Here is an 11,526-nt window from a genome sequence, read left to right on the forward strand (position 1 = left end):
AAAAAGTAACTTTTCTATTGTGTTAGTATTTTTTATTTCATTTAAATATTTATTTTGTAATTAAATTGTTATGGTTGACAGCTTGTCTTGTGTGATTTATTATATTAAATAGACTAACCATTGTCTGATTATTACTTTTTTCATCATCATTTTAAAAGAATTGCTGTCATTACTGTATAATGTTTTACTTTCTCAAAAACAAAAGGCAACTATGGTAGGCTACCGATAAAAGTGTATTACATTATCACAAACAATAGACGTTTAAAAAAAATTATTTTAGTTCATATATAGAGCCTGAAGATCCAGGTGAGCATTCAGGGGTCGCCATAGATATAGTTTTCGATATATAGTGTTTGTATCCATATAGTGTTAATATCTAAGAATTAGAATCTGGGTTTATTGCCAAGTAGGTTTACATATTTGTTGCAGAACTATTATAACAGAACTAGAATAAAAATATAGAAAATTAGTAAGCAAGAAGTGCAGTAAACCGACAGTATAAAAGTCCAGTGTGCGTTAATGTAACACATAGAGTCTGATATAGAGTCTTAACATTCCTGACTGTGGGCTAGGGGAGCACACTTAAAGGCAGCACATGTGCTTGTTTGTATATCAGAGAAAAAGGACATGATGTAAGAAATGTAAAGATTGGGGCTAATAAGAGTTTAAGAACTGTACTCCTTAAATCCCCCCACCAGGTGGCAGTAATGCAACACTGACGATGCCGTTAAACCTCAGAGAAGAAGAAAAATAACAAGAGGAGCGAGGCAAACCACAGCCAGACAAGTGGAACGATAACAAAAGCTATAGCTTTCCTCGGATGTCACCATAAACGGATATTTGTTTTCAAGCAAGCGTCATTTTGGTAAGGTCTAGGAAAATAACTTTGATAGCCATATTGCTAAAATATAGCACACAGTCTCGTAATGAGCTTGGTTGCCAAGCTGAAGCTACGATAGCTAACGGAAAAGTTAGCATCACCTAGCTAGCAAAGCTAACAGCGCGAGGGCAGTTAACAGTGAAACAGGCTCATGTAAGTACAGCTAATGTTGCTTTTTACATACTAAGGTTTTGTACGAAGTTGTCTAAATAAGTTAATGTTGACTAATGTGTGGCATTAACCAGTAAGTTATGTCATTTAGAGTTATTGTTGACGAAGTTGCGTGTGTAAACAACAGCTCGAGCACAACAGCTCGAGCACAGCAATAAACACAGCTGCTAACCAACAGTTTAGAAATTATAAATACTGGAAAGTTCAGACTCCTTGCTTATCATATTTACTGTTGTCAATGTTCTGACATTTCTAAAAGCACCTCTCACAAACAGTAACTACGTAATCAGCCAAGGATGTGTGGGTGTGACGGGCCCATTAAACGACAGGGTCGTGTCAATGATTGCTATGATCAAACATCACGTGATCTTATGACTTGTTGATGTCCTCTTCAAAACACAATATCCTCCTATTTGAGCCTAACTTACCTCTGTAAATGAGCTTATAATTCATTAATTTAAAGAGCCAAGTATTTCACATTGTAATTGAACCTGGGAGATGTCCTCTATGACCAACTGAGTTTAACAATATCCTGCAATGAAGACACAAAAATTACAGAGGAAGACAAAAACGAACTAAATTGCACTGTTTAAATAATGCCCTAGCCACTTTATGGTTACAAGATCGCTTAACTTTTTCAGTTTCACGTGTTGAATACGAACTGGGTGCTAACTTAACTATAATCTTGTCTTTGTCTTCACGTATCATGAGTGCCAGACTAAAGCACATTGAACCCTGTTAGAGGCTCTAGCCATACTTTCAACTATAAACTTTTTATTTTTCCAGAGGAGAGAAACATGAACAGTTTCAGCAGGCCCAACAGACACAGGACAGCACCATTCGCCAGGGTAACGCACCTTGGAGCGTCCAAGCCTGACCTGGAGAGGGATTCAGGCTTCTCAGGTTTGATTCAGTTATGGTTCTTTGTAACTACACACCTTTGTGATTTGTGTTTGTCCCAATGTATATTATATTTTGTACCAAATAGCAAATAAATAGCATTGCCACGATTACGAAAAATGGCACCAAGCAATAAACAAGGTCAACCCTTATCAGATCTAGAGATCTAGGTCACATTTTTTTTGTAGGCTATCATCTATTGGGTCAATTTTTTTGATGACTTTTGTTTACACTACACTATGAGGCCTGACCTGGATTCGTTTTAGCCCTCCTTATCAGGTTGATGGTATCCTTTTCAAGGCCCTCGGGGGAGGCTTAACTACATCTGCCTCTGTTTCCATAGTACTGATGTTCTGCCTCAGGCACAACAGGAAGGTAACATGTTGCTTTTAAATATGATGAGACCCATATGCTCTCCTTCCCCTCCTCAGATGCCAGCTCTGAGTACCTCAGTACAGTCGATCTGACTGACTCGGAGGACGCAGGCAGGAATGGGTCGATTATCAACCAGGACCCGACTGGGCCGCAGGTGGCTGTGATGGGAGGCTCATATGCAGGACTATCCCCAATGATCATCATGAACAACTTTGTGTTAAAGCAGGTACAATACAAATGTCTGCCTCTGCTTAGCACAGTTTGATTATTACTCTTGGTTAAAACTGCCTTATACCTCTGTGATTTTCAGCCTCTTAATGACGAGTGTTTTAAAGTGTTTTTACCCTGCTCGTAACTGCAACACAGCAACGTACTTCTTCCTTAAACCTGCTTTGTTACTGTGATCTGGTCTGTGGAAGGGCCCCTGCAGATTTAATTACAATTTTGAGATTTTGTCTGGATTTGCAGCTAAGCTACTAGTCGACATTCCTATCTTTCTACCCTCCTTTCTTGGGTGCAAATGTAAAGTCTTTCTGTACATTTTAGTTTGTTATACTGTCTTGAATGTTTGTTCAGTTTTTATGCCCGTCATATTTTAGTTTTTTATGTTGTAAATATTATACCATAGGTTTTAGCCTGGTATTAAAGTTTTTTTTTGTTCTTTAGCCATCCCAAATGGCTCCAGCAGATAAACAGTGGGGCTTTCCTTCACCCTTGGAAGTGATGCCTCAGTCACAGATGGTTCTTCTGCAGCCAATCGTATCAAACGGCAGCAGCAGCTCTCGAAAGACTGGCTCTGAAAATCAGAAACAATCAAAAAGCTACATGCCCATCCTCAAGTCATATCCCAAAATCGCCCCGCACCCTGCAGACACACCAACTAAGAGGGTGGGTTCCTCCAGGGTGAGGGTGAGTTCAACATCAGGATATGAACACCGACAGAGGAGGCATCACCACAGCCACAAGCTCTACAGCTCCCCCAGCCCGCTGCCAGCAGTGCAGACTTCAATAAAACCTGTCTCCAGCTTTGAGACATCAGACAACCAACCACAGGCAGCTGAGATTCAGGCGCAACTCACTGACATGGATCTCTCCCAGCTGGCAGGGATCAGCTCTCTGCAGCCCTACACGGATGAATTCAGGACAGATATTGACGACAACATAATGAACGACGACAAAGACCAGGACGGCTTCTGCGTGGACGGTAACAAAATGAAACGCTTCAGCAATACCTACAACATCCTCAACCAGTCTGGCCTGCTGGGCATCACCATGCGCACGAAGCAGCTGATCAAAGATAATAGGCGCACCCAAGGCCAGCTGCAGCAGCTGCAGGAGCAAACGGCTCTGCTGCTGGAGGCTCTGAGCAGCGGAGACCCGCAGCTCTGGACTAAACTGCAGCTGTCTCTGCAGCACACAGACAAGGAGCAATGGGCAGCTAAAGCTCAGAGAGTCCTGGCATAATATATTAACGGACATGACCAGCAGTTCTCAATCAGAGGTTCAAGATGATTTACTGAAGGCGAAAACATAAATCTCAAATCTTTACAGTAACAGCTTTCCCGGTGTGAAATGCTCATCACAGCATCTAGCATTATAACTTTAGAAACTATAACTTAACTATAGACTTCTGCACTTTTATCAGGAGGAATCATCTGAAATTTGCAAGTAATAGAGGACACATTCAGAACTGCTGGTCTAATATAAAGCTGAAGCACACCTACTATTACCAGGTAGAAGTTAAAAGCATGCTTACACTTTGAACCCTTGCCTATAATACATGTTCTTGCCTCTCCTGCTTCAAAATAGCAAGTATCACTTGCAATAGGGCTATGGCTTCAATATATTGAACTCCTAATAGCATAAAACGCATGCCTTACGGCTCATTTGAGGACACATACATGCCTTGAATGTAAAATGAGATTAATTCCGGCTTTTAAATCAACAGAAAACCTGAGTGGATAGATGTGCCCTGTGTTTCAATATCCTGAGGAGCATCACTCATCCACTGGGCACTTGGTCTTGTTCATTTCTTATAATTAACTTTGTTTTAAACCCTCGGTAAAATGAAACTGCACGAGCAGATCACTCGTGTGTGAGTGTATTTACTCACAGCTTGTATTCTCAAAGGACAGCTGTTAGGTCACAGTGAGATTTCAAACAGCCAGAAAAAACCATAGCATTATTTTTTAGGTCATTTTGTTACTCTGCGTCAGTATTATTTATTTGTTAACCTGTCTCTGACCCAGACTAAAGCCATGCGAGTGGTAGAAACAAACCGAGCACATTATGAAGGAGCTTAAACTGTAGCAAGTGAAGCGCTGTAGCCGTACGTTTCACTTATTGTGTTATGTTTCTTACTTTGCACTTACTTAGTTGCTGCCATGTTCATTCCTGCTTACGCTTTGTGTCATGTGGTATTAATTGAAATTTCAAGACTAGGAAACAACAGCTAAATAGTTCCTTTTAGCTTAGGATGACAGGCTCTCGCACTTTAGTTTTAAGATTACTGACAACGTTATGAGACAAATGTTACGGCTTGTATCCCTAAATGAGCATCTGTCATGATAAAATAATGTGAATATAAATGTTTATCTGGATGCCTGTGCCTTTTTGAATATGTTAATATTTGTACTTCATATCAATGCTTGGGCAGCTTAGATTGTGAGCTTCTTGTGGAGGAGATTTGAATGTCCTAAAATGTCTCCAAAGAATTATTAATGGTCTCTGATTCAAAACGGATCATGTCCTGGCTAACTGTCCATGTAGAGAGAATAGTATGAGTACAAGTGAAGCCATCATTGGGTCAGTTTTAAATGTTAAGTTGTGATATTTATTCTTGCAACAAAACACTGCTGTTGCAACATTTTCTAATCATTAATAATTGCACACTAAGAAGTAATCCAATCAGTCTTGGTTTAAAAGGGCAAAAGGGGGTTTACGAAACTTAAAGATTACTTTCATGAGATCGCTTTTTTCTGGTTATCGTGAAATGTGCTTTGTATCGTTTCTTTAGCAAAAGTCACTTTGATTAATACTGATCTGTCATAAACCTTTGTTTGAAAATCGTTTCCTTTCAGTCTCTTATTTCACTTACAGGGGCCACATCTTGTATGATAGTCTCATATTTTGCATGGGTTTCACATGTTTGGGTGTTCACAGTGGAAAAAGTAAAAATTCTGTGTTTTTCCAGAATGACATTTTTAAGGTCGCCTCTGAAATGGACCGTTCAGGACAGCTGCCAGTTTCTACGCAGAACCTTGCTTTCGCTGAAATCAACCAATCGTCGTTCACCTCGATCGTCAGGTTTTCAACTTACCATTCCGATACTTCCTGGTGATTCTGGCTCGTACATGTAAGGCCGAATAACCGATCCTAGAGCAGCCATGTTTTCTACAACTTTAGAGTGACGGTGCAGTGTGGCCGCTCCCCTACGTGGGGCTATGCGATCACTCCAAATACTGTCAGCCAATCGCGGCTAAAGTCAAACCTTTGAATGGCAAAACTTTTGCCATTGCCGTCTTTGAAAAGACAAGAAATTAAAATATGTATACATTTTTTAAAACGAAACAAACTTCACATTAACAAACACATTAGAAGAATAGAACGTTGCTAAATTATGTCCCCTTTAAGAGTCTTCTGTCAACACAACACATGAGCTGCTTGCTGTGATTTGAACTCTTTTATTGGAATCACAGGAATAGACAAAATAGCTCTTAAAAGTATGTTTAATGAAATCATCTCACAATGTTGAATATGTGAGTCCTTACTATAATTATAAAGATGGCCCTATAATAAGCAATGAAGCAGATGCCTCATCTTTGGAGTCACCTGTAAGCATGTAAGACGTGAGTTTATGGCACATTGTGAATAATACCCTGGATAATAATGTGGTAATCATCTTCACGTTCCCCACCCATTCAAGGCGCGTATTATTGTATCTCATCAAGCATTTAAGTAGAAAACATCAGGCCCAACATGTAACAGTTTATTGTTGTCTAGCCCGGCAGTTTATGCTTTAAACCCTGTAGTTTCCTTGTCTGCTAGCCCTTAACGTCAAAGAGAATTATTGTAGCAGAAACTACCAGAAGTTTCCTGAATGTCTCGTAGCATCCTACAAGGAAGTGCAGAAGAACAACACACTTCAGCTGTAATCTCAGAGCTTAACATGAGGCAGGCATTCAAACCAGTAGCACACTTTAAAATGCAGAGCAGTGAATGTTAGCACTTATGCAAAAAGCCTTCTTTATATTTTAATGCGAATGCAGGTAGTAGTGCATGAAAAACAGCTGGATGTCTCAAACATCTAACTTACTAGTCTTAATATTGCCTTGTCTTAAAGGATACACTTACACTATGCACTTATTCAGAAGTTTCACACTGATATATGGCTCAGTTCCTTAAAGGAATGTGTGCTAACCGCTAACTATTTCATGGACTACTTTAAAGGTCATAAAGCATCCATTTAATATTTAAATCAATCACCACATGGATCCCAAGAGAGCATTCTGTACAACTTGCTAAATACGACACATGGTCATCACTCAGTCTTGTTTCTGCGCGTCTGTGTCTTCAGAGCACGTCTCCACAGTCTGCAGAGGCACGATAAGGCCAAGGATCCAGCGGGTACCGAAAACGTCCTTCAGGTTGCTTCTCCACGGGCTGCGGTTCTCCACCAGCTGCCCCCTCTGCATCTGACACCAGGTCTGTCCCCGGGCCACCAGCAACACCTGCTGGCAGCAGAAACCTGCACAGACCAGGCCGATGCCCAGCCACACATAGAGCATCAGCACCAGGAAGAGCTGCAGGCCTGAGATTGTTCCTGTGGGGAGACACTGAGGGTAAATTCTCGGAAAGTGAATGTGTATCTTCTGGGGGAATTCCTGTATTGTTCAACCTGAGTCCCATTTTTATATGTTAAGGTGTGTTAAAATGACAAGCAGATACAAACTGTTGTAGAATTGCTCCAGTGGTTTGCTTGAGCCTGCAGTCTACACATAACTGTAATGGCTACGATGTAACCCTTTGGGGCAATTACAGGCCAGCAAGTTAAATCCATTTAAAGTGCTTGTTTTTCCAATTTAAGTCAATTTCATTCATTTTACCGTGGAGTAAACTCTTATTCAAGTGGAAGTCTTGTTCTGAAACCTTGCCTTTAGGAAGAGGACTGTAAACACGTGAGTTAGAGAGATGGATAGCGGAGATTACGTAGAGAATATTAAGATGAAGGAGTTGAGGAAGTGTTGGAATTTGATGGTCTTTTTGAGCATGAGTAGACAGATGCTTATTAAAGTAGTTACATTTTTGTCTGACATTTCCTGATATAGTGTGGGTCTGGTGGCCGACAACGACCTTAACAGTTTCCATTTAAATAAACAGGCTGCAAATTCAGTGACAATGCAATTTCTGAAATGACGGAAATACGCTGCAAATGAAAAAACGTGCTGCAAATTCAGAAACTATGCAAAGTCAAAAATACACAAACCCAGGACACACGTGCAAAAGACAAATGCTGCAAATCCAGTCATCATGACGGAAGTGCTCCAGGCCTGTAGGGGCGCTCTGTGGCACAGCTTTATTACTGACAGGAGAGAAGGGAGACGAGCCAGTGAGTTTATTAATTTTTAATTAATTGTTAATTACTGTTTCTGTATAGTTTCAGCTTTTGCAGCACGTCTTTTTCATTTGCAGCACATTTCCATTGTTGCTTGTGTTCTGGACTTTTGCATGTGTTTTTGAATTGGCATTGTTTCTGTATTTGCGGCCATTCTTCTCATGGAAACTGTTTGGGCCATTGCAGCGCGATTACCCTTGTCGGCCACTGCAAGTATGTGATGCAAATGTAAGCATTAAATGATCATATATGTCATACTGTATAGTAGATAACATAAATGACAATTTCACATAACACACACACTGTAACAGCACTTTCACCCTGATAACATCAGCACGTTTATAGTATTACTCTAGTATTAGGAATATAGACTGGGTGGTAGAAGGCAACACACACTACTTGTTTTATATGTCTTTTTTATCCCCTCTTTCTGTATGAAATCTCCTCAGAGTGAATTTCACATTTTAGAGAGTTTACTTTCTGGTAAAAAAGGAACTTTTCTGTATTGTTGTCAGACACTTTGGATAACAACCTAAGCCTTACGTAGCTACAACCAGCATTTTAAATGGACTTAACTTGCTGGCCTGTAATTACCCCAAAGGATTACATTGTAGCAATTATAGCCGCTGAAATTATAGTTGCGCAATTCGAAAACACTTTGAACCTACTAGTTATTTAAACACATAAACATAAAAAATAGGACTCAGGTTAAAAACAGGAATTGCCCTTTTAAAGATACATTTTCATTTGAATTATCACAGGACTCACCCATGAAGAAGTAACCAGTGGAGAGGGGGAGGAGAGTCAGGAAGGTGAGTGGGTTCTCAAAGGAGAGGGAGTACTCCACTGTGAGGAAGGCCACGCCAAGAACCAACGAGTACAAACAGGTACATGATGTATAGATGCAGAACATGATAAAGTAGCGCATGTTCTTGTTGCCAATGCAGTTCCCAGTAAAAAAACAATGATGATCCCTCTTCAGAATAACTTTCTTACACAGTTTGCAGAAGTGGCGACCGTTCAGGAGGTAGTGTGCGTCCACTTTGTCCGAGCAGTGCGGCGAACACACCGGCACCGCCGTCTCGTTGGCGCTTTCGGCAGGATATTTGATTGTCATTATGTAGTTTCCCAGAGCATTAAACATCAAGAAAAGGAAAACAACCGTGTGAAGAGTTGTGGAACCCCTCAGAGATGTGTCTGGGTTTGGGAAGATGGTTGGGATGAAGAAGCAGAAGTGCAGAATGAAGGTGACGGCTGTAGCCATGAAGAAGTATGTAGGGGCTACAGCATTGAGGAGTCTCAGCTTTAACATCCTGGTGAACATGTCTGAGGGAGAGAGGAGAGACAGGGGGCAGAGAGGTACAATTTATAAAATGTGCAACTTCCATTTAATTTATTATATGTCATTGCCATTTTTATTATTTTATTCTGTCCTATTTTTGATATTCATTCTTAAACTGCATTTCATTGTGCATGCCTTCAGTTGTATAATGATATGAAGATGAACTGTAAAACTTCACCAAAAAGTAACGTAAAAGTAATGAGATAATGACTTCTATAATATTAACATCTGTAACACAAATTTGTGTGTCCTCTTGGCTTGTGTTGGTTGTATAGTGTATTTATTACTATTTATTAAAGAAGTATAATGAAAAAATTTTACATCAGGATCAACAAAAACTATTTACAAATTCTCAAAACTAGAATACTCCTTGTAATCTTGTCCGTTTTAAAGCTGTAGGTAGTTTTCCAACGGTTCAAGGTTTGTTTCATCCTAACTGAACTTCAATCAACCTTCATTTGTACTTGAGAGACATTGCCAGAACTTGCCACTGTGATACAGCTTGGTGTGTTTGTCTTGCAGATCATTGGCTCTATGCAATATTAGCAATACGTTGGTGTTGATGTGGGATAGAAAAACACTACATAGCTTTGTATAGTCTCACTGGTGCTAAAATAATGCATAACCCACATAGAAAATATCATTGTTTTGCTATGTCATCCATAGATTTTAAAGTGTAATTGTTGTACATACTGGACATCTGTTTGGATGTCATTAAATTGCATCCGTTCTTTTCCAGAAGGAGGTGTGGCACAATCAGGGTGAGAATACAGAATTTGATCATGTTGCTTTTTTTCAAAGGCTTTGAGCCCTTACACCTAAAAATTACTGTCCCTGAGTCGCAAAGTGAAGTAGGCCAATTTCAAAATGTTATGCATATTATAATATACTACGTCATGAAACATACTGTAGCTCCTTTTCTTCTTATATTTACAGATTACTGAAACAGTTAAGGTTGAAATATTAAAAGGACAAAACTTCCAATGGCTAAGATCCACTTATATGAAACATGGTGGTAAAGCTACACACCTTCTGATAGGCAAAGAAACATCATTAAGATCGTGTGATCTCATTTAATACAGAGGATGTAAGTCTGCTGCTGAGAAAAACTCATTTCTCTGCCAAGTAGGGCCTGGGGACTCTGAGGGGCCACTGGGAACACCGAGAATATCTCACCCTCCTCACTCTGATCTCCTAACCTACAGCACGAACACATGTGTAAAGACAGAAACACCACAAGATGAAGGATGGACGGAGCTCCTGCAGACTAAAACTGGGTCTTTTTTCTCTTATATGGGGGGCTACCTGCGTAAAAACACTGGGAAGCTCTATTGTAGGCCAGTGAATGCCCTAGATGACAAAAAGCGGCACAATCAAGGACTATTCCAGCTTCCTCTGCTCCGTGCTTTCTGTGTTCATCGCGGTGATGGCGTCAATCACTTTATTTCCATGACAACAGCTATCTTCATAAAATAATCGTCATCGTGTCCGTGCTTCCTACCTGCAGATGTCAGAGGTTGGAGGAGCTGTCCCTTCAGCACCACGGAGCCTCGGCTCGGAGCTCAGCACGTTCATTCAAACGCTCACAAGGTGTTTCAGAGCCACATCCACGTCTGTGCTCATTATTGGGGTCTCTGCTGCTCCCTCTAGCGCCGCCTGCTGGTCTGGATGCGTCTGTTTCACCTCCTTTTTCCAATAATTTCCTGAACAAATTGAATGGAAAAATTGTAACAGGTATTAATTGACTTTTCTTAAATGGGCTTTGTCTATATTTTAATTACGCCATAATTCTGACAATTCACTGCATGTACGCGCTCTTATTTTGTACACAATAGAAAGGTGATTATTTACAAGAAAGGACTAGTTGTTTTTAGACCTTTTACTCCAGTTATACACTGTGAATGTGAAACAGAAGTGAAAGTAAAATTTGTATTAGTAAGCTAAAGTCATAAAAGTATTAATGGCGATATGCACTTGAGATTAACTAGTTATATGTTTTTGTCTCTGAAATAAGTATTTGTAAAGTAACTCAAGTTGTCAAATAAATATAGTGGACAAACAAAAGGACAATATTGGTCATTACAGTGTTGTGGAGTACAGTATTGGTATCACATAAAAGCACTAAGGTAAAGTACACCCACCTCGATGTACGTAAGTGAATACACTTTCCACCACTGATTGCTCATTGTACTGCTCGATAAAGACTACGGAAGGAAACAGTCTGGGCTTTGTCTGGGCTTATTA

At 40.0% G+C, this 11,526-nt stretch overlaps 2 protein-coding genes across 3 annotated transcripts; one reads left to right on the forward strand and one right to left on the reverse strand.

Moving 5' to 3' along the window:
• The first annotated feature begins 755 nt into the window (after window positions 1-755).
• cipca (CLOCK-interacting pacemaker a) lies at window positions 756-5,368 on the forward strand. Of its 2 annotated transcripts, none has more exons than XM_069661974.1 (4): window positions 756-865; window positions 1,838-1,954; window positions 2,383-2,552; window positions 2,993-5,368. In XM_069661974.1, exons 2-4 carry the CDS (start codon window positions 1,849-1,851, stop codon window positions 3,788-3,790), a joined length of 1,074 nt encoding a protein of 357 aa, XP_069518075.1. In that variant the 5' UTR covers window positions 756-865; window positions 1,838-1,848; the 3' UTR covers window positions 3,791-5,368. The 2 variants fall into 2 exon arrangements, with proteins under 2 accessions (XP_069518075.1, XP_069518076.1); XM_069661975.1 differs by lacking the exon at window positions 756-865 and adding an exon at window positions 891-1,033.
• Window positions 5,369-5,993: 625 nt separating this feature from the next.
• On the reverse strand, window positions 5,994-10,863 carry zdhhc22 (zinc finger DHHC-type palmitoyltransferase 22). Its single transcript, XM_069662278.1, has 3 exons — window positions 10,784-10,863; window positions 8,709-9,266; window positions 5,994-7,148 (listed from the first exon to the last, which is right to left on the reverse strand). The coding sequence occupies exons 2-3, from the start codon at window positions 9,262-9,264 to the stop codon at window positions 6,871-6,873; spliced, it is 834 nt and encodes a 277-aa protein (XP_069518379.1). The 5' UTR covers window positions 9,265-9,266; window positions 10,784-10,863; the 3' UTR covers window positions 5,994-6,870.
• Window positions 10,864-11,526: the final 663 nt, after the last annotated feature.

Source organism: Semicossyphus pulcher, unplaced genomic scaffold (genome assembly GCF_022749685.1).
Source record: "Semicossyphus pulcher isolate SPU_LCO1_2020_fin unplaced genomic scaffold, fSemPul1.0.p SCAF_14, whole genome shotgun sequence".
NCBI classification, from domain to species: domain Eukaryota; kingdom Metazoa; phylum Chordata; class Actinopteri; order Labriformes; family Labridae; genus Semicossyphus; species Semicossyphus pulcher.